This window comes from Notechis scutatus, chromosome Z (genome assembly GCF_049901735.1).
Source record: "Notechis scutatus isolate UNSWTSFEM ecotype Mainland chromosome Z, rNotScu1.2, whole genome shotgun sequence".
Lineage (NCBI taxonomy): Eukaryota > Metazoa > Chordata > Lepidosauria > Squamata > Elapidae > Notechis > Notechis scutatus.
Genome location: NC_142025.1, coordinates 117204977 through 117227736, shown reverse-complemented (window position 1 = coordinate 117227736; position 22760 = coordinate 117204977). Strand labels below are relative to the sequence as shown.

At 47.2% G+C, this 22760-nt stretch overlaps 1 protein-coding gene across 1 annotated transcript; it reads left to right on the top strand.

Moving 5' to 3' along the window:
• The first annotated feature begins 459 nt into the window (after positions 1–459).
• PCK2 (phosphoenolpyruvate carboxykinase 2, mitochondrial) lies at positions 460–21959 on the top strand. Its single transcript, XM_026683108.2, has 10 exons — positions 460–520; positions 7354–7599; positions 7769–7953; positions 9919–10122; positions 11098–11285; positions 14896–15058; positions 15388–15606; positions 16474–16611; positions 16699–16794; positions 19146–21959. The coding sequence occupies exons 1-10, from the start codon at positions 492–494 to the stop codon at positions 19598–19600; spliced, it is 1923 nt and encodes a 640-aa protein (XP_026538893.1). The 5' UTR covers positions 460–491; the 3' UTR covers positions 19601–21959.
• Positions 21960–22760: the final 801 nt, after the last annotated feature.

The following is a 22760-nucleotide window of genomic DNA, read 5'->3' as shown; positions in this document are numbered from 1 at the left end:
CAATCCCAAGTATGATGCAATGGTTGGCCGTAAGTGTGAAACAACCAACCCATCGGTTGTAAGTGTGAAAAAACCATCCTACGTATGCTGCAACAGTCGGTCATAAGTGTGGAAAAACCATCCTAAGTCCCTTCTTTCCTTGCAGCCAGGATGTATACCTCAAATGGTCGCTAAGCGAAGCATCGTAAGTCGAGGGCCGAGCTGTATCGGGGAGACGGGGACTCTCCATAAAGGCGACGCCCAAGGGCATCTGCACGTGGTCAGGAGTCCCCATTCGCAGATCCAGGCGGCGGAGCAAGAGCCGGGCGGGGTTACATCATGCCGACGCGGCGGGAGGGGCGGAGGGGCGGGCGGGGGCCCGGCCGGGCCGGCCTATGAGGCGGGCGAGGCGGGCTCCTTCGCCCGGGCTGCCTCCGCGCCTCCTCGCCTTCTTAATCCGGAGCCCCGCGGGCTGCTGCTGCTGCCACCGATCGGGGGCTGGGAACGACGCGATGCCGGCGCCCTACACGCGGATCGTGGGGTGAGCGAACCGCCCGCGGGTCCCCTCGCCGACCCCCACGACCCCTTGGCATCCCCCTCTCCCCCGCCGGGAGTAGGCAAGTGGAGGGGGAATCCCAACGGGGACAAGTGGAGATCATCTTTCTGGGTCGGATGGGGGGAGGTGTTGACCCGGGTCAGAGTGCTGTGCTTCCCTTCCTCTTTTCCTTCCTTCCTCCCTCTCTCTGTTTCCCTCCTTCCTTTCTTTCCCTCTCCCCCTCTTTTCCTTCCTTCACCCTTTCTTTCCCTCCCTCCTTCCCTCCCTCCCTCTCTGTTTCTCTCCCTCCTTCCTTCCCTATCCCCCCCACGTTCTTCCCTTCACCCCTCTCTCCCTTTCCTTTCTTCCTTCCCTCCTTCCTTTCCTCCCTCCCTTCTCTTTCTTCTCTCCCTCCCTCCTTCTTTCCCTTCCTCCCTTTTCCTCCCTCCCTCTCTCCTTTTCCTTCCTTCTTTCCTCCCTTCTTCTCCCTTCCTCCCCTCTTTATTGCAGCCTCAGTTTGCTGCCTGTGAAATGGGCGCAACAGGATGTCCAGCAGGATTCAAAAGTTCTGCAGTGCATCCTTTCTGCCTCCTTGCCCCACATCCTCATTTCAGGGGGTCATCCCCCATAGACCTGACTTTGGCTGGCCCTCCTGCCTTCCCTTCTTGCCTGCCCATCTGGTCGCCTCCCCTTCCCCCCCTCCCACAAAAGTTGTGGGTTGCAGGGCAAAAACTAGGGTTGTGTGAACAGGGTAGAACCAGGAAAACCTTAAGCTATAAACTAGATTGCTCTGGTTTTCTGCCTGCACATCTTTCTGTTTTTTTGTTTTTTTTTTAGGAAATGCCCGCTGGGTTAGCTAGAGCCGTTGCTTCTTCTCCACGTCATCCTCCTCACCAGGGACTAGCCCCCCCTCCTTTCGCAACCTTTCACCCACAAACTCATTCCTAAAGTCATGTTAGCTTTCCTCCTCTCTTTTTTTTTTTTTAAAAAAACATTCTTTTGCAAGGACTCCAGTTTGGATACAGTTAATCTGGGTTGGATACAAAAACCCGGAAGATACTTTGACTTCCTCCTCCTCCTCCTCCTCCTCCTCCTCCTCCTCCCTCTCGTGCCATTTACACGCACGCATACACACACAGACACACAGACACACACAGAAGCCTCCCTCATTCTGCCACTTCAGTTTTGTATCCAAATTCCTTTGCAACCTAGGAAATTATGACTTTGGGACACTTGTGCTCAAAACTTTGCCCTTTCCGTTTGCAATTGCACACAAACTACACAATGCGATGACACAACTTGGACATTGTAATCTGCAGCCGAAGTACACTTGGCTGCAAAATTCCTAGGAAAAGTAGTTGCGCAACCTTTGGAAAAGTTGATATTTGTTTTAAAAAGAGGGGGGGAAAAATACACCCAGAGCCAGCCCAATTGTGCAAGGGAGAATGGGACAGGGGTGTGGGGGGGGGATGGGGCGTGTCGAGCCTCAGTTTCCCAGGCTGTAAAATGGGCTGAAGAGGGAAAGGGTTGTGTTGGGAAGAGTGTTAAAAGAGTGCAAATGGGACTTTCTCCTTCCTAAGGCTTAAATTCAGTGGGTTATCCTAATTGATGTACTAAATTTGAAAAGGAAATGTCTCTTTCTGAGTCAGCTGGTTGGACAGACGTGTCATCTTAATTAATTTAATCATCATCATCAACATCATCATCATCTTCTTGCCAATTTGCCTCAGTCTTCTCCTGCAATGATTTTCAACCCTCGAACAGAATGTACAGCCATAAGATTTCCTAGTGGTCTTCTTTCCAGTTGCCAAATCAGTATTTCTCAACCTGATCAACTTTAAGGAACGGACTTCAACTCCCAGAATTCCCCAGTCAGCTATGCTGACTGGGAATTTTGGGAGTTGAAGTCCACCCTCTTAAAGTTACTCAGATTTTATTTATTTTTTAAAATAATTTTTATTAAACAATTTTTCTTATATACAACATCATTTCCATTCATTACACTTCCGTGACAGTATGCATACTTTTACATAAATTTTAACTATCTGTACATTTGTGTATATTCCTTAATCTATCTTCGTCCAGTTACTCAGATTTCTAATTTCTATGCTGGTCTGAGGGAATTCTGGGAGTTGAAGTCCACAGAGTGACTCCGATTTTTATCTCCATGCTGTACTGGGGAATTCTGGGAATTGAAGTCCAGAAAGTGACTCAGATTTTTAATCTCTGTGCTGGACTGGGAAATTCTGGGAGTTGAAGTCCAAAAAGTGACTCAGATTTCTAATCTCCATGCTGGTCTGGGGGAATTCTGGGAGTTGAAGTCCACAGAGTGACTCTGATTTCTAATATCTGTGCTGGATTGGGGAATTCTGGGAGTTGAAGTCCAGAAAGTGATTCAGATTTCTAATCTTTATGCTGGACTGGGGAATTCTGGGAGTTGAAATCCAGAAAGTGACTCAGATTTTAATCTCCATGCTGAGCCAGGGAATTATGGTTTTTCACACTTATGACCATTGCATGGTCATGTGATCAAAACCCTTCCTTCTTTCATTCCATCCATTCGGATCCTGGGCAACTGACTCATACTTATGATGGTCACAGCGTCCTGGGGTCACGTGATCCCCTTTGGCGACCTCCCAACAAGCAAAGTGGAGAAGCCGGATTCCCTTAATGACCACGTGACCCACTTAAGAACGCCAGCGCTTTGCTTAACAGACGCAGCGAGAAGAGTCGTAAGGCGGAACGAAACTCCGCGCACCAATGTCTCATTTGGCCCCGTGAAATTTTGAGGCTCGAGGGTGGCCGTACGTTGAGGAATCCCTGTGTATATCCTCTTGCAAGAATAATAATAGTAGTAATGGCCTGCCAAGACGCCCGGCAGAGGCCAACGCCGAATGGATCTCTTCTCCCTCCCTTCAGCGTTGGGTGTAATTGCCAAGGGTGGCAGGATACCAGCTGCGTCCCTTCAGCAGTGGGGGAGGCCGGATGGGGGTTGTGCGAAGGCGAGGGGGGTGGGGCGGCTGGAATTCTAGTTCCATCAGGAACACCATTTTCCTGGATCTCAGGAATCAGATCACGCGTTGCTTTTGCCGGTTTCTTGGCCCCTTGTCAGACCTGGCTCCCCTCGAGGGCCCGGGGCGCGGCAGAGAGTGGAAGGATGCCGACCGCTCCTTTCTCACCCTGGATCTGGGGTTCGAGGAGGACCGGTTCCAGCAGTTCCCTGGCGGGGATTTCTCCCACACCTCCTCCCCGCCCTCCGACAATCCTGGAGGGCAGGAAACGAGGGTCACAGCTCAGGTCGTCCTCAAATTAAGACCACAATGGTGCCCCCAACATTTCTGTGGCTAAGTGGGCCATCGGGTAAGCGAGTTTTGCCTGCCTCGCTTGGCGCCGTCGTTAAATGAATCACCACGAGTGTGAAGTGAGTCGCACGGCCATTAAGCTTTCCCACTGTCTTGGCTCGTGAGAAGGGCAACCACAGTTGAGCCCAGAATTCCTGTTGCTAAGCAAGACAGTCGTTAAGTGGGGTTTACCCTCATTTTTGCAGCCTTTCCTGACACCATCATTAAGTGAATCACTGCATGGTTCAGTGAGTCACACGGTTGTTAAGCGAATCAGGCTTTCCCAGTGCTCGTGAGAAGGTGACCACAATTGAGTCCAGAATTTCTGTTGTTAAGTGAGACAATCATTAAGTGGGTTTTACCCTATTTTTGCAGCCTTGCCTGCCACTGTTGTTAAGTGAACCACTGCATGTGTTAAGTGAGTCACACAGTCATTAAGCGAATCCCTCATTGATGTCGCTTGTCGGAAGGTCACCAAAGTGGGGTCATCGCATGACCTCAGTACGCTGCGACCGTCATAAATATTAATCAGTGGCCAAGCGGATGAATTTTGATCAGGTGACTGGGGGGGTGCGGCTTGCAATGGTCATAAGTGTGAAAAACAGCCCCAAGTCCCTTTCCTTGGTGCCACTGTAACTTGGAACGGTCGCTAAACGAACTGTTGTAAGCCAAGGACTACCTGGAGTGGAATTGAGCAGCTGGTGTGTATCAACAGGGCTCAACAACTTACAGTGGTTCATTTAATGACCATTCAAAGTTACAAAACCACTGAAAAAAAGCAGACTTGTGACTGTTTCTCACACTTATGCCCACTGCAACATTCCCCTGGTCATGTGATCAAAAATTCAGACGCTCTGACTCACATTTACGACAGCCACTGCGTCCCAGGATCAAGTGATTCCCCTTTTACGATGAACAAAGTCAACGTGAGGGAAGCCAGATTCCTTTAACGTCCGTGTTACTCACTTAACGACGGGAGAGATTCACCACACAACCAGGGCACGAAAAGGTGTACATTGGGTGGGGGGGGAGGGGCAAAATACACCTCACGATTCTTTTCCCTTAGCAGCCAATATTTGGGGGGCTCCATTGGGGTCGTTAAGTCGAGGATTGCCTAGAAAAACACCCCAGATTTGTGGGCAGCCTTGAGAAGCGGGCGTGGGAATTGCACGCCCTCCTGGGAACAAGCCTGCCGGGGCGCAGCAAGTTCGTTGGTGTGTGTTTGTGTTAGCGTGCATAATTTATGCACTTGTCTCCAAATCTAAGATAATATTTGGGGTGAGACAAGATATACATGTTTTTGATACCCGCAAGACTTGGGTGAAAACTTTTTGGGGTGAAGGGTGCCTGTTGGTGATTCTTTCGCCTTCCCTACACACACACACACACACACACACACACACACACACACGGTGTGAGAATTGTGCATTGTGGCAAAAGGCCAAACTTTTATCGCAAACTTTCTCCTAGTTCCTTAAAGCCTCCCTAGAGACAGATTAAATCTGGTAGTGCGTATTTTAATTAGGGTGATACTTTTAACTAGTTCCAACCTCGTTTTCTCAGGTTTCCCCCCCCCCCGCCCTGCGTTTTGGCTTGCTCAGGATGGGACGTGGCCTGTAGGGGAGTGCTTCATAGACCACGCTTAAACACGCCTGTGCATATATAGAGCGTGTGCACAATGCGGCAGTGCTGAATTGTGCATTTTGCTTGCGACGAATCGGCTTTGAAGAGTGGGTTTTGAAGGGTTTGCAAAGCTGACATTTGTGAACACAATAATGCAGTGGTTTTCAACTGTGGGAAATTTAAGGTGGATGGATTTCAACTCCCAGAATTCTCCAGCCAGCATGCTTTAAGATGCACGGACTTCAACTCCCAGAATTCCCCATGTTTTAAGATGCATGGATTTTAACTCCCAGAATTCTCCAGCTAGCATGCTTTGTTGCATGGACTCCCAACTCCCAGAATTCCCCATGCTTTAAAGTACACGGACTTCAACTCCCAGAATTCCCCAGCATCATGCTTTAAGACACATGGACTTCAACTCCCAGAATTCCCCATGTTTTAAGATGCATGGACTTCAATTCCCAGAATTCTCCATGTTTTAAGATGCATGGATTTTAACTCCCAGAATTATCCAGCTAGCGTGCTTTAAGATGCATGGACTTCAACTCCCAGAATTCCCCAGCATCATGCTTTAAGACGCATGGACTCCCAACTCCCAGAATTCCCCATGCTTTAAAGTACATGGACTTCAACTCCCAGAATTCCCCAGCATCATGCTTTAAGACGCATGGACTTCAATTCCCAGAATTCCCCATGTTTTAAGATGCATGGACTCCAATTCCCAGAATTCTCCATGTTTTAAGATGCATGGATTTTAACTCCCAGAATTATCCAGCTAGCGTGCTTTAAGATGCATGGACTCCAACTCCCAGAATTCCCCATGTTTTAAGATGCACGGACTCCAACTCCCAGAACTCACCATGCTTTAAGATGCATGGATTTTTAACTCCCAGAATTCCCCAGCCAGCATGCTTTCAGATTGGTGCACTTCAACTCCCATAATTCCTCATCCAGCATATTTTAACATACATGGACTTCAACTCCCAGAATTCACAGTTGGCTGGGGAATTCTGGGAGTTGAAGTCCACCCATTATTAAAGTTGATAAACACTGCAATAGTGTATTTTTTCTGATAAAAATGTCCCTTTTAAAGCAAAAGTAGACCATTAAAAGACTGTGTTCCTATCTTGTGTGTATGTGGAGTAAGAACATGCACAAAGAAAAATGATTTCTAAATGGCATATTTGCAAATATGGCTGCTCTCATTTGCGCTGACGTTCGCTAGGTGTCTTTGGTTCAACTGGGTCAATTTACTTTAACGAGATTTAATTGAATCGAAGGCTGTTTATTTAAGCATGCTGTTTTTTTTTTCATCCTCCTTTCTACGTGGCCTTTTGCAGTCTCTGACTTGGGTTTGTATACACAAGCCTTTTGGAGAGGTTGCTTCACTCTCCCTGAGCGCACACAAAGTTCACACACACACACACACACACACACATACACGGGCCTTTCTGAACCGGTACAAAGTTGGGAAAGATTTACACATGTCGGTGAAATCTTGCCAAAGAGGCTCAGACACACACACACACACACACACACACTGGGTGCACATGTCAAAATCAAGCTAGGACTTACTTTCAGGGTAGGTCGTATTTTCAGTGAAACTATACTTATGACATCTCGACTGTATATATAGTCAAGATGTCATAAGTCAAGGACTGCCTACATTTGAGTGGGGGGGGCAATGATGGTTAGAGGCCTCTTTTCTTCTCCTAGCTCTCTTTCGGAAGTTGTGGGAGCTTCATCTCTGGAGGCTTTCAGGAAGAGACTGGACTGCCCTCTGTCAGAAATGGTGTTAGGGTCTCCTGCTTGGGTGGTGGGGTTGGACTAGATGACCTACAAGATCCCTAATCTAGTTCTAATCCTCTTTTCCAGCCGTGGAGCCTTCTTGCTTCGGAGATGGTCTGCTGTGCCGGTGCGTTGGGCCCACACGCCACGTGTACTCCACGGCGACTTGGCCAAACTGTCCAGCCGGGCTCAGGAGTTTGTTGAGCAAGGGGTGCGACTCTGCCAGCCGGACAGCCTCCACATCTGCGACGGGACGGAAAAGGAGAACACCAAAATCTTGAATTTCCTAGAATCGGAAGGCATCATCAAGCCGTTGACAAAATACGAGAACTGGTAAGCCCGTCCGGCTGTTCTCTCTTGTGGGGATAGGGTATGGGGAGGAATGCCAGTTCCCGTCCAGCCTGGGGGACGATGGGAGTTGGAGTCCTGCACGACTGGATTGCCACACACCGGACGTGTTTGCAAAACTTCGACAACCGAAATTCCTTCCTTTCTTCCGCAGCTGGTTGGCGAAAACTGACCCGAAGGATGTCGCTAGGGTGGAGAGCCGGACGGTTATCGTCACGGAGGACCAGAGAGACACGATTCCTGTCACAGCTCCGGGGGTCAAGGGTCAGCTGGGCAACTGGATGAACCCCAAAACCTTTCAAGAGGCAGTGGACGATCGGTTCCCTGGTTGCATGAAAGGTGAACGGACAGAAACGGGCCCGTTTTCGGCCTCCTGGAACTTCCAAGAGGCCTGTTTTTCGCCCTCCCATTTACTTGGGATCCAAAATGGACCGCATGGAGGAGGGGGGAGGAGAGGGGTGGGATGGTCAGGGCCAGCCAGCCGTTGCAACTATCGGTTCAGCGAACCAGATGTAAAATTAACACCCAGCTCACCCGAACCGGTGCAAACCGGTAGCAGCCCACCCCTGGAGAATGGAATCCATTCATCCATCTTGGCTAAACTGGTTTTTTTTTATTTTTATGCTTTTGGTTTGTTCACTGATGCTGTTTAGAACTGTGGTTTTCAAATACCTCAAGTTTTAAGACGGGTGGACTCCAACTCCCAGAATTCTCCAGCCATCCATGGAATCCTGGGAGCTAGAATTCTGGAGGAGGGAGCAGAGGAGGAGGCAGAAGAAGAAGGGATGAGGAGGAGGAGGAGGAGGAGGGGAGGAGGAGGAGGAAATGGAGAAGGAGAGGAGTAGAAGAAGAGGAAGGGGAGGGCGGAAGAGAAACGAGGAAAGGAAGAGGAAAGGAGAGGAAGAGGAGGAGGGATAGAGAGGGAAGAGGAAGAAGAGGGGAGGTAGAGGAGAAGGAGGAGAAGAAGAGAGGAAGAGGAGGAGGGGAGGGAACAGGAAGAAGGAAGAGGAGAAGGTGAGGAAAAGGAGAGTAAAAAAAGAGGAGGAGAGGAAGAGGAGGAGGGGAGGGAGGGAAGAGAAAGGTTAGAAGGAGGAGGAGGAGGAGGTGGAGAGGATGAGAAGGAAGAGGAGGAGGGGGGAAGGAGGGAGAAGAAAGAAGAGGAGGAGAGCAAGAGGAGGAGGAGAGGAAGAAGGAAGAGAAAGGAGAGCTGGAGGAGAGGAGGAGAAGGAGAGGAAGAGAGGAGTGAGGGAAAAAGACAAGAAGGAGGAAGGGAGGGGATAAGAGGAGGGGAATTCTAGGAATTGAAGTCCACCTGTCTTAAACTTGCCCAAGACTTTGAAGAACCCTTTTCTGGAGGCTGCTCATCTTCCCGTTGTGCTTATGTTTAAAAAAAAAAAAAAACAAGAATAAAGAAACCCAAGGGAAAACCTCAAACACAGAGTCCTTGACTTACAATCAGTCACTTAGTGACCGTTCCCAGTTAAAACTGATCTGAAAAGGAGGGCTGTCCAACTCAGATTTGAAATTCTGAAGGTCAAGCTGAAAGAACCGGATTTGTTTAACAACCGTGTTGCTAACTTGACAACGGCAGTGATCGGCTTAACGGTAGCAAGAAATGTCATCCTATGGGGCAAACCACATTGTGTAAAGGTCTTGCTTAGCAACAGAAATGTTGAACTCAATTGTGGTCATAAGTCGAAGACCACCTGTATATTTAACCGAAAGACACCGAAACCCACCTTAGACAAATGCTATTGTTCCAAGTTTGTCATTTAATGACCCCGTAATCCTTTTGCGGGGTGGAGATGGAACAACTGAATGGAGCTGAGTGTTTACTGGCTGGATGCTCTTCCTGTCGCCAATGTGGAGTTTTGTTCAGCAGATAAATATACCCATTGTGAGAGAGAAATATTAGCCTCTACCTACCCTTTTCCACTGAAAATAAGACCCAACTGGAAAATAAGCCCTAGCATGATTTTTCAGGATGCTTGTAATATAAGCCCTACCCTGAAAATAAGCTCCAGTTAAGATTGTCAGCCAGATAAACACATTTGGAACCGTATTTCCCTGAAAATAAGCCCTATTTGGAAAATAAGCCCTAATGAGTCTTTTGGAGCAAAAATTAATATAAAACCCGGTCTTATTTTTGGGGAAATATGGTAGGATCGAGCTCACAGCCTCCTGATTGTCAGGCAAGAGCTCTACCTCTAGGCCACATCACATGTTATTGTTCCAAGTGTTTGTTTGTTTTTTTAATTATTTGCTCAATTTCTCTTCTTCCCTCTGGTTCATCTTGTCTGGCAGGGCGCACCATGTATGTCATACCCTACAGCATGGGCCCACTTGGTTCGCCACTGTCCAAAATCGGAATCCAGCTGACAGATTCGGCCTACGTGGTCGCCAGCATGCGAATCATGACGCGAATGGGGGCGGCGGCCCTCCGCACGCTCGGGGACGGGGAGTTCGTCAAATGCCTGCATTCGGTGGGGCGGCCCTTGCCCCTTAGTGGTAAGCCTCCCACGCCCCCAACCCTTTGCTGGGCAAGGGAAGTCCCTCTTTTTCGGGGTTTCATGAACTCTCCGTTCGTGTGACAAGGAAGTGACATATGAAGACGCGACGAATGAAGTCATGTTGGTGCAAAATGAGACTAGCAAAGAGGTTGCGTAAAAAAAAAAAAAGAATAGTTATTTGTCTGAATTTGGCACCCTCTAGTCTAGTCTAAATGGATAGGCCTGTGTTTCTCAATCTTGTCTCCTTTAAGATGCGTGGACTTCAACTCCCAGAATACCTCACCCAGGATTCTAGGAATTGAAGTCCACCTATCATAAAGCATGTTGGCAGAGGAATTCTGTGAGTTGAAGTCCACCCATATTAAATCACACTGGCTGGGGAATTCATCCATCTTAAAGCATGCTGGCTGAGGAATTCTGGGAGTTGCAGTCCACACATCTTAAAGCAGAGGTCTTCAAACTTGATAGCTTTAAGACTTGTGGACTTCAACTTCCAGAATTCCTCCTCCAGTCATGTTAGCTCAGGAATTCTGGGAGTTGAAGTCCACAAGTCTTAAATTTGCCAAGTTTGAAGACCCTTGTCTTAAAGCATGCTGGCTGAGAAATTTTGGGAATTTCAGTCCACGTATCTTAAAGCATGCTGGCTGGGGAATTTTGGGAATTGAAGTCTATGCATCTTAAAGTCGATAAGCTTGAGAAGCAATGGAGATAGACCTTTTCCAAGTGTTTGAACTATTCTGAACTATTATTACTAAGAATTCTGGCTATGCCCATAATTATGATGCCCATAATTTCCAGATGTATGAAGCTGGAGGACATTATTCCAGAGGTTTGGGACTTCAGCTCCCAGAATTCCTTGTGTCTGGCTCCAGCACATGTTCGAAACCTGAGTCTACCGGTGGTTCAAACATGCTGGAAGGCTGTTAAAATCCCCGACCTTCGGTCCCTAACATGGCATCTTCTTCCTTTGCAGAAGACCTCGTGAACAACTGGCCTTGCAATCCGGAGAAGACCTTAATCGCCCACGTGCCGAACCGCCGAGAGATCGTGTCTTTTGGCAGCGGCTACGGGGGCAACTCCCTGCTGGGGAAAAAATGCTTTGCCCTCCGCATCGCTTCTTGCATCGCCAAGGATGAAGGCTGGCTGGCCGAGCACATGCTGGTGAGGGGAGGGGAGGGGCTGTGAGATTGAAAGCGGGGGGGAGGCTGCCTGGGTCTGCATGGCAACGTGCGGGGAGACCCCCGCGACCTCAGTCACTTGGAGAACTGCCTCGTTGTGACTTCTGAAAGCGGAAAGGGGTAGCTTTGATGGCGTGGCTTCAGAGGCCATCTTGATTTTTTGCCCTCATCTCTGTAAAAACCCCTTGGAATTGGTCAGAGGCAAATATTTTACAGGCCGTGTTCGACTTACGGCCACAATTTCCGTTATGGAGAGAGACAGGGGGCAAGTGAATATTCTTATCGCCATGGTTAAGCGAATCACGGCGGTTGCTAAGTTAGCAACACGGTCGTTAAGCAAATCTGGCTTCCCTGTCGACTTGGCTTGTCAAAAGGTCGCAAAAGGGGAATTACGTGATCCCGTGGACGCTGAGACTGTCATAAGTATGTGCCAGTTGCCAAGCACCTGAATTTTGAACCCAGGGATTCTGCAATGGTTGTAAGTGTGAGAGATGGCCATCAGTCACTTTTTTTCAGTGCTGCTATAACTTTGAACAGTCACTAAACAAAATGGTTGAAAGTCAAGGACTTCTTGTACTCCGAAGCTGCAAACTCTTTTTTTTCTCATCTGCAACTTGGAGGGGAAAGTCAAGCACCCTTTGCACTTTCTGCACATGCTCAGAGGCACTCTTTCCCTCAATCAGTGACTGATCTACTGGGTTATGGAGATTCTCTGTTATCCAGGTCATGGTCGTTGCAAGGGTGTTTTTTTTTTCCAAAGGCAACTGAAGTTTCTTTGTTTTTTTTTTCTTGAAGAGGTTTCGCTTCTCACCTGAGAAGTTCTTCAGTTCAGCTGGAGGAGAACTTGAACTGAAGAAACCGAAGAAGCTTCCCGCATGGGAAGCAAAATCTCTTCAAGGAAAACAAAAACAAAGAAAGCCCAGTTGTCTTTGGAAAAATAGCACCGTTGCGATCTACCGGTTTACTTGTTCCAATCTGCTGTCAAAAGCCCACCTAACTACCAAGCAAGTCAAGCGTGCAGCCCGTGTGCCCTGGGGCACAGCTGCTGTGCCGGGTGTGCAAAATTGGAGGAAGCCCTTTTGGAGTTTTGGGGCTGGGCGCAAATGGTTGCCCGGTGCAGCAGCAGCGTTGGAGTGGGCGGGGGCAAGGTTCGATTGCTGGGATCGAGCCAGTGGGGGGCGGGGGAGGCAGAAAATTTGGTCCATCAGGCCCCTGGCCAAAGGACAGAGGCTGTTTGCATTGTCTGGGAGTGATATTTAATGAGCAAACATTAATTGGTTAATGAGTGACAGACGCTGGCTGAAACCTAACCAGATTGGGACACTTTGACGCAGGGAAGAGACAGCCGAGGTTGGAGCGGGGGGAGCATTGTCCTGAGACTGGGAGGACTGGTGGGTGGTGGTGATAGGCAGGAGTTGCTGGTTTGGTGAAAACAGCTCCCCAGCCATCTCAGTGGGCAGGACTGCAATGCCCATTGTGCCCAGCCAGCATGAAGATGGGGGAGGATGGGAGCCGTAGTCCGGGCTGCAGCAGTATTCCAGCTTTAGGAAAGACCTATGGGTGTGCAAAAGGCTGTCAGAATGAGAAGGGAGATTTTGGGGTACAATTCGCTTGTAGATTTGCCAGGATTCAGAGCTGGCGTTTGTAAATTAGGTTCACATGAATGAATGAATGAATTCATTAATTCATCACTTTTCTGATTTTTTTTTTTTTAACCAGGAAGTTGAATTTTTAACAAATCGAACAGGCTGGGTTTTCATGAGGGGAAAATAATAATCCGGATTAACTTTAATAATATTATTTTTATTAAAAATAATTTTAATTTTGACAAGACTCATGACAGTCATGAAGGGTTTTTTCCTCAAGTGTGTATTGTACATAAGCGAGCACGGAATTGGAATTAAAAAAAATATATATTTATTTTTAAATGTGCAATGGTGAAAGCGTTTTCCCACCGATCCCCTTCCCAAAGAACAAACTTGAATATTATTTCCTTTAATGGTAAAAGCAGTGACCATGAAGGTTAACATTTTAGTTATGGCGTAGAGTAAAAGATTAATTTAAGATGGAAAGGCTGGAATCGAAGAGAAACGAACAGCTCTGTTTTAAAAAGACCCAAATCTCAGTTGAGTGCAAATTCTCCAAGAAAAATAAATCGTATTGCATTGCCTTGTGATTTCCTTCTTATCAAAGGTAAATGTGCAAAAACAGGGTGAAACTTTTCCTCAGACTGTGTTAAAAATCAGTATTAAGTTCAGTATTCATCTTGCTTGGCCACTTAAAGTGCAGACTTCAACTCCCAGAATTCCCCAGCCAGCGATGTTCTTCTTCCTCTGCTGAATTCTGGGATTTGAAGTCCATGTGTTTTAAAATGGCCATGCTTCAGAAAACTGTTTCACTCACTTAACTTTACCCACTTAATGATACAGGTAGTCCTCAACTTATGACCACAAATTGAGCCCAACATTTATGTTGCCAAGTGAGAAATTTCCTAAGTGAATTTTGCCCCTTTGTATGACTTTTCTTCTCACGTTTGTTAAGTGAATCACTGCACTTCTTAAGTTAGTGACATGGTTGTTAAGTGAATCAGGCTTCAGGTTGTCAGGTCACAAACGGGGATCACATAAATCCCGGGGACACTGCGACCGTCACAAATGTGAATCGGTTGTCAAGCATTCAAATGTAAATCATGAGATCGCTGTGATAGTCTTAAGTGTGAAAAGTGGTCATAATTCACTTTTTCCATGCTGTTGCAACTTTGAATGGTCACTAAGTGAACTGTTGCAAGTGGAGGACTATCTGTAAATGCAGCCAGCAGGATTTTTTCGATGGGTGGATTTCATGCCAGCTGGGGAATTCTGAGAGTTGTAGTCCACCCATCTTAAACTTGTCAAGGTTGAAGAGCACTGAGTTAACATTTCTGGACTGGGAAACTGGGAGACAGTGGTAACGGAGAGATGCAGAAGCTTCTAATTACCGTTTCCCCAAAAATATGACCTACCCCCAAAATAAGCCCTAATTAAGACTCCACCCACTCCAGAGTACACGGGTAAAAATTAAGCTAGGGTGGGGATGGATGGTGGGGGAGCTGCCCTACTACTTACCTTTGGACAGTTGTAGCCAGGCCTCGCACACCCTGACACCTGCCTTGCCGTCCCGCTTCTTCTGCAGCCAGCAAGGCCGGCAAGCTTTCCTGAAGGCCTCTGTAGCTGATAAGAAAGTTCTGGAACGATCCGGAGCTCTGTTATCAGCTGCAGAGGCCTTCAGGAAAGCCTTGCCGGCCGCAGAAGAAGTTCCTAAAGGCTTCTGACAGCGAAAAGGAGGCCAGGGGTGACACACACAAGTGAGGTTAGTCAGTGGATGACATCCCCCGAAAATAAGACCTGGTGCCTTTTTTTGGTGGCAAATATATGTATATATATAAGACAGGATCTTATTTTCAGGAAAACACGGTATGATGGTTACCTGGATTTTTGTAATCTGCGCCTGGTGGCTGAGAAGGGCAAACCTAGTTTATTGCAAAGAAGAGTTTTGATCTCTTAAGCTTGGCGCCTGTCAACTTGTGGCACGCTTCCCTCTACGGTTTCTTGCAGATTCTGGGACTCACCAACCCAGAAGGAAAGAAGAAATATGTGGCGGCCGCCTTCCCGAGTGCGTGTGGAAAGACCAATTTAGCCATGATGAATCCTACCTTGCCAGGCTGGCGCGTGGAATGCGTTGGGGACGATATTGCCTGGATGAAGTTCGACAGCGAAGGTGACTTGGGTGCTGGGGCTCAGAGGAAGGCAGGGAGGTGTGTGTGTTTTAGGAAAAAGCAGGTAGTTCTCGACTTATGACCTCGGTGGGACTTCTGTCACTAAGCAAAGCGGTGATACAGCAAAGAGAACCAGTTTGGACCAAAACTCGGTGCCCATTCTGGCAACAATATAAACTGAGTTTGCAATCCCCCCAGAGGCCCTTAGGGCATGAATTTGGCTCCCAGGTAGCCCAAGGATTTGAGCCTGACTTTACGACAGGGATAAGGAGATCCGGAGGGTATTGCGGTGAGGAATAACCACCTGCTGGGGTTTCTTTCCCACATATAGGTTGCCTGCGTGCCATCAACCCTGAGAACGGCTTTTTCGGGGTAGCCCCAGGAACATCCACTCGGACCAACCCGAATGCCATGCACACCATCCAACGTAACACCATCTTCACCAACGTGGCCGAGACCAGCGAAGGCGGGGTCTACTGGGAGGGCATCGATCAGAGGATTCCGGAAGGGGTCACCATCAGCACCTGGCAAGGAAAACCTTGGAAACCAGGTGAGGTCAGCGGTTGGATGCAAAGTGCGCGTGCGTGTGTGCGCGGAGCATTCCGAAACCGCCCATTTACAGCTCGACTTACAGCGCCTGTACAACAGCTGGGGAGTGGCAATCCACTGTGCCGTCCCTCAGCCGAGCTGCAAAACTGCAGAAATATAGGACAGAACAAGGGCAGGGGCAGGTAGCCATGGCCAAACGATCACCGTTCGTACCGGTTCGTTCAAACCGGTGCAGACTGGCGGCAGCACACGCCTGAGACCAAAGGATTCTGATTGTCCATTAGGGCAAAGAAGGAGGTTGAAGAATTACCTCGCGGATCAAATTTGAGTATGGGCATCTCAAGTCTTCCGTGTCCCCCTGTGATATGTGAGATAAAGTGTTCTTTTAAAAATACATAGCAATACTTGCTCCATATTTACCCTTCAGACGAACTAGGCTGGAGTTATGTATAAAAGTTTCGATTTTCATGAAAACGTGTTTGCTCTAAATTTTGCAAGAACATATTTTGGCAGGGCACATAAGGCTTTCTGTCAGGGTCATATGGGCTTTTTGGAGGGTCACGATGTTTAGTTTCAGGTTAGAAACAAATATTGCCAGAATGGACGTAGATTATGCAAAGGATTCTATAAATTAACTGGAATTAGAAGGGGAATAACGATGGACATTATTAAAAACAGACCTAAACCCACCTCTGATCGTGACCAATGAGAATGTAGAATGGGGGGAACAGGGGTAGGCTTTAGAAAAGGTACACACACACACACACACACACACACACACACACACACACAGAGTATATTTGTTCATGCATCTCTTGTCAGATTGATTTACTGGATTTTTATCACATTCCCTCTTTTTTCCCCCCAGGGGACCCACAACCTGCTGCTCATCCAAATTCCCGCTTTTGTGCCCCAGCTCGGCAGTGTCCCATTATGGATCCGGATTGGGAATCCCCCCAAGGGGTCCCCATCGATGCCATCATCTTTGGGGGCAGGAGACCGGCAGGTAGGAGCTGTGGTCCCCCCAACCTTGTCTCCCTAGACCACCTGATATTCTCGGGATCACCTCTTGGTGTCTTTTTCCCCTCTCCAGGGGTGCCTTTGGTGTACGAGGCCTTCAACTGGCGCCATGGGGTCTTCGTGGGCAGCGCCATGCGGTCGGAGTCCACGGCGGCGGCTGAGCACAAAGGTGGGGGCTCCGGGTTCGAGATCGGCTGTGATTTTCCATCATTTGGAAGGAGGGGGCGTTCCTCCCTCTTGCTAAGTCGAGACTGCTGGGCCAGAAAAAGTTAATCCAATAATGATGGGGGGGAAAATGAATTAATCTATCTATATAAAAGCGGAATACCACTCACACATCATCACAAAATCTCCAGAACCGTAAAGCCTACAAACTTGAAATTGGGCCCGTATGTTCCTCTTGGCTTCTAGGGGCTCCCTAAGAAAGGATTTTTCGAAATGACCATCAGAGCATTTAGAGTATTTCCTATGTGATTATTATTATTATTATTAACACGCTCTGATGCTAAGGAGTCCTACTCCCCCTCCCCACCTGAAAAGAAATCTCCTCCAAATGCAAAACACAAGCAGAGGAGTTTCAGTTTCCTAGCACCAAGCAGTTTTAGTACAGAACAGTTGAGCTAAGCCATGCCCAAGCTCCTTGCTGTCTCCTTCTCGCTCACACAGCAAATGCTGTTTCAGTTTCCAAACAGCCCTCAACTCTCTCTCACACACACTGACAGGATGCTAGCCAGATAAATACCAATGGATGCTGGTAGGCAGAGGCACAATTCCTCCGCCCCCCAACCCCCTTATTTTCCTCCCAAAAAACTAAGCTTGATCACATAGTTTCGTAGCGAAGCACGGTTATCGAGCTAGTTGATTAATATTGGAAGCTTCATCATTTTAGCCAGCACTTCGCCTTTTAAATGAGGTGTGTGTGTGTGTGTGTGTGTTTACACTGAAAGGGGCTGGAAACGTATCTATAGGTAGTCCTCGACTTATAGCCATTTGTTTAGTGACCGTTTGATGCTAAAATGGCACTGAAAGAAGCGGTTTACTTATGACTCTTGCAAAGCAACCTCACAGTCCATGACCAAAATTTGATTGCTTGGCAACTGGCATGCATATTACAACAGTCGCAGTGTCAGAGGTCACATGATCACACTTTGCAACCTTCCCAGCTAGCTTCCGGCAAGCAAAGTCTATGGGGTGTGGGGGGGTGAAACGACGACGGCCGGATTCACACATCCCTTAATAACTATGGGGAAGAAGGGTCCTTGGTGCTGTCTGAGTTGGGTGGTTTTCTTGAAGATGTTTCATAACATCATCAGTGCTAGAAGGGAATAATGGGGGAGGAGGAGTGGAAGGGTCAGAGAAGAAAGAGGAGGAGGAGATGGATGGATAGATGGATGGAGAAAGAGGAGAAGGTGGGAGAAGAAGAGGAGGAGGAGAAGGTAAAGGAGTTGGAGGAGGAGGACTGTGGGGTCCTTGGTGCTCTCTGAGTTGGATGGTTTTCTGGCAGACGTTTCATGACCTGACTAGGGAACATCATCAGTTATAAAGGGAGTGTGGGGTTTAGGGAGGAGGAGCAGGAGCAGGAGGAGGGCTATGGGGTCCTGGGTGCTCTCTGAGTTGGATGATTTTCTTGCAGACGTTTCATGACAAATAGAGAACATCAATGCTAGAATGGATGGGGTTTGTGGAGGAGGAGGAGAGGAAGGGTCGGAGAATAAAGAGGAGGAGGAAAGGAAGGGATGAAGAAGGAAGAGAAGATGGAGGAGGAGAAGGAAAAAGAGAAGTGGAATGGATGGAGAAGGAGGACTGTGGGGTCCTTGGTGCTCTCTGAGCTTGGTGGTTTTCTTGCAGACATTTCATGACCCATCTAGGTAACATCATCAATGCTGGAAGGGAATAGGATTTATGGAGAGGAGGAGGAGGAGGAGGGGGAGGAGAATGGACGGAGAAGGAGAAGAGTTGGAGGACGATGACTGTAGGGTCCTTGGTGCTCTCTGAGCTTGGTTGTTTTCCTGCAGACGTTTCATGACCCATACTAAGAACATCATCAGTGCTAATTTGCAAGGATTCGCTTAACAACCATGGCAAAAAAAAAGTCATGAAATGGCTTGCGATTCACTTAACCATCACTTTGCTTAACAGGCTTAATTTTCCGTGTTTGGGAGCCATCAGAGGTGGTATTCAGCCGGTTCTGGAGAACCGGTAGCGGACATTTTGAGTAGTTCTGAGAACCGGCCAATACCACCTCTGACTGGCCCCGCCTGCATCTATTCTCCGCCTCCCGAGTCCCAGCTGATTGGCTGGGTCTCCTTTGGTTGCCCTGCACAGAAGAACGGAGCTGGAAAGCAGGTTAGTGGGGTGGGGAGGGAATGGGGATTTTGCTGTACCCTTCCCTGCCATGACCACCAAGCCACGGCCACAGAACCGCTAGTAAACATGTTTGAATCCCACCACTGGGAGCCATGATTGTTCACCTCTGTTGTCCCTTTTCTCTTCCCTCTTCTCTCTCCCGTGGCTCCTCAGGCAAGGTCATCATGCACGACCCGTTCGCCATGCGTCCGTTCTTCGGCTACAACTTCGGCCGCTACCTGGAGCACTGGTTGGGCATGGAAGGGCGGAAGGGCGCCCGCCTTCCCAAGATTTTCCACGTCAATTGGTTCCGGAAAGATGCCGCCGGGAACTTCCTGTGGCCAGGCTTCGGGGAGAATTCCCGAGTCCTGGACTGGATCTTCCGCCGCGTGGACGGAGAAGAAAGCGCGAAGGAGACGCCCATCGGGTATGTCCCCAAGGAAGGTGCCTTAGACCTCTCAGGCCTAAGCCAGGTGAGCTACTCGGAGCTCTTCTCGCTGCCCAAGGAATTCTGGGAACAAGAGGTCCGAGAAGTGAGACAATACCTGACGGAACAAGTGCCTGAGGATTTACCCAAGGAAGTCTTGAAACAGCTGGAAGCCTTGGAGACCCGGGTGAAGAAAATGTGAGGAACCTCAACCGTAGAAGACGTCCCACAAAAGACCAAAGATTCTTCCCCTGTTTTTCGGAGCGGGGGAGGTGGAGGGGGAGAGGAGATATCAGGGGCCTTGTTTACACAAATATCCATTCCTCTTTTCTTACCAGCTAAGTCGCTTTAGTCTCATATCACGTTTCCAAGGTCAGCTTGAGGGCCACCCAACGTTCTTTGGGCGTGCCTTCCTTGACAGCGGAGTCACCTTGCTTTGATACCTCTGTTTCGCTCCCTTCCTCCGTGGCGGTCCTTCTTTCAGCTCTCTGTTTCGCTCCCTTCCTCCGTGGCAGTCCTTCTTTCAGCTCTGGGAAAACGGGATTGGGGGGGGGTGGACTTTCATTTTACGACATCATAATGGATGGTGTGGTGCCTTCTGAGAAATTGATTCTTCTCCGCACTTCTTCTCCGTAGCTGTTCCAGAGGGGCTTTTGGGTCTTTGGCCAGCTTTCTTTTTTCATTAAAAAAAAAAACTTGGGAGAGAGGGAATAAGGAAAGATGGGGGTTGGGGGGGGAGACATTTAAAATGAAAGCAGAAGGTAATTGCAAGATTTATCTCCCATGCTTATATTTCTGGAGGCAGAAACAGAGTTATGCATGAGACCTGCTCAGGGTTATTGTGATCAGGGCAACAGTTCCATTGAAACATAGCACAAAATAACAGTTGGAAGGGAACTTGGAGGTCTTCTAGTCCAGCCCCCTGCACGGAAAGCATGAAATCCTTTACCATTTCAGACAAACGATTGTCCCAGTCTCTTCTTTAAAATCTCTCTGTTGGAGCAGCCACAACTTCTGGGGGCAAGGAGTTCCACAGGTTAATTGTTCTCACTGCCAGAAAATTTCTCTTTAGTTCTAAGTTGCTTCTCTCCTTGATTAGTTTCCACCCATTGCTTCTTGTCCTGCCTTCAGGTGCTTTGGAGAATAGCTTGACTCCCTCTTCTTTGTGGCAGCCCCTCAAATATTGAACACTGCCATCACATCACCCCTAATCTGAGCAACATTAACCCCAGATTGCCCAGCTCTTAAGCAAACCAGAATTGTGTGGTTATATGTCGGAGTTTTCTTTCTATTAATTAAAAATAAAACAGTCCAGATCCATTTGTATTTTCAATCCTGTCTCACAGTACTGCAGCATTCCTACCAACTTTAGAAAATTTGTCCGTGTTTTAAAACATGGGAGGGCACAAATTTTGATTTTTATAACATCGATAAAAATTGTCAATGGGAAGAGTGGTGAGCCCAAAGACAAAAGTCTAGAGAAATTACATGATTTGCTAACCAAGTCTTGCGAAGTGGACCTAGAATAATAAAAGATGAATAATTTTTCTCCTTTCAAACAAGCTAAATTTACATTGGCTTGAGGAGTATCAATAATGTTGTCGAAATGTTTAACTTGTCCATTCCTCTGACGAGAATGCAACTTGGGTGCTATGACTCTTTCATCAGTGTGGCCTTAGAGTAAAAAGCTACCTTGTAGGATTGTTGTGAGGACTAATAAGATGGGGAGTAAGATAATGCCATTATTACCATCCTTGGATGGGATTCGGATCAGGGTGAGGGATTGGTGCCTTTTAATATTGCATTGCTATTGAAATCATGGGAATCCTGTTTAGATCAAGTTTTTCATAACATCATGGATGCTTCAAGATTTGTGGAGTTCAACTCCCAGAATTCCCCAGTCAACATGGCTGACTGAGGAATTCTGGAAGTTGAAGTCCAAACATCTTAAAGCATCCATGTTTGAAAGACACAAGTTTAAATTGCATTGTTTTCATGACATCACAACAATGCAAGCAATAGCCAATGAAGAAGTTTTAGCCTAATGAATATGTTAAATCCAGCGAGGGGAATAAATTATAAAGTGTGCATGCTCCTTAAACGCTAAAATGATGAACCTGTTAACACTTAATCAGCTGAGAATGTTAATAGGTAGCTATTACATGGAGCCTTTAATTGGTGCTCCATGTGAAAGTCAATTTTCTTCTTACTTGTCTACATTCCTTGTCTATCTAGATTACATATAACGGGTTTATATGTCTTGCCTTTTTAAAATTGCCAATAATGTGCTGTATTTTACCATTGTGATGAGAAGGACACACTGCCAAAGAAACAAGAAAAGACCAAGAAAAATAAAAATGGTCAATATTTTTGGGTAGGGTTGTTACGACAGCATTTTGACCAGAAACAAGACAGCATCTGCAAACAAACAAACAAATAAACAAACAAACTAGAAAAGTTACAAGATTAACTGAAATTTAATTGATGTGCGTGGCAGGGAAGATTCTGAAACAGAAAAAAAAGAAAATTTTATCAATAATAAACACAAATAAGAATAATAATTGGTGGTGGTTGTTTTTTTTTAAGTGTTATTCCAAGTCACCGATGTGGTTTGTGTGTATTTGTGAGTGTCTGCAAGGGAGCTATACAAACTGGAGCAGAAATACTTATCCCAACAGATGTGTGGCCTTCAACTCCCAGCCAAGTTTGGAGACCTCTGCTGTAAATATTGTGTGGAGCATATGTATGATTTGCAGAGTTGGGGAAGAAGGCTGTCTGGCAGTGTGTGTGTCGGTCTATGTATGTTTGTGTTGTGTGTCTATAGATTACAGATTAACAAGAGTCGTTAGGGACCTTGTAGGTCATCTAGTCCAACCACCCCCTCCACCCAAGCAGGAGATCCTACACCATTTTTGACAGATGGGCAGTCCAGTCTCTTCTTGAAGGGATGAACTGCATAACTGGATAGAAGCATCTCTGTCAAACAGACAACAAATGGTCAAAATTGGGAGTGTCCTATCAAATTCTATATCTGTCAACAGTGGTGTCCCCCAAGGCAGTGTTCTAGGACCAACTCTCTTCATACTCTACATAAATGACCTCTGTGATCATATTAAGAGCAACTGCGTTCTTTTCGCTGATGATGTAAAGCTGTTCAATACCACAGGCAATACTGCTACCCTTCAAAAAGATCTTGACTATGTATCAGAATGGTCAAAAATGGCAACTTCAAATCTCAACAAATAAATGCTCTGTCTTACCTAATGGCAAAAAAAATCAGAAAATAAAATACAAGCTGAATAGTCAGTTGATGATCCAAGCTCTGTAAAGGACCTTGGAATACTCATCTCTAATGATCTAAG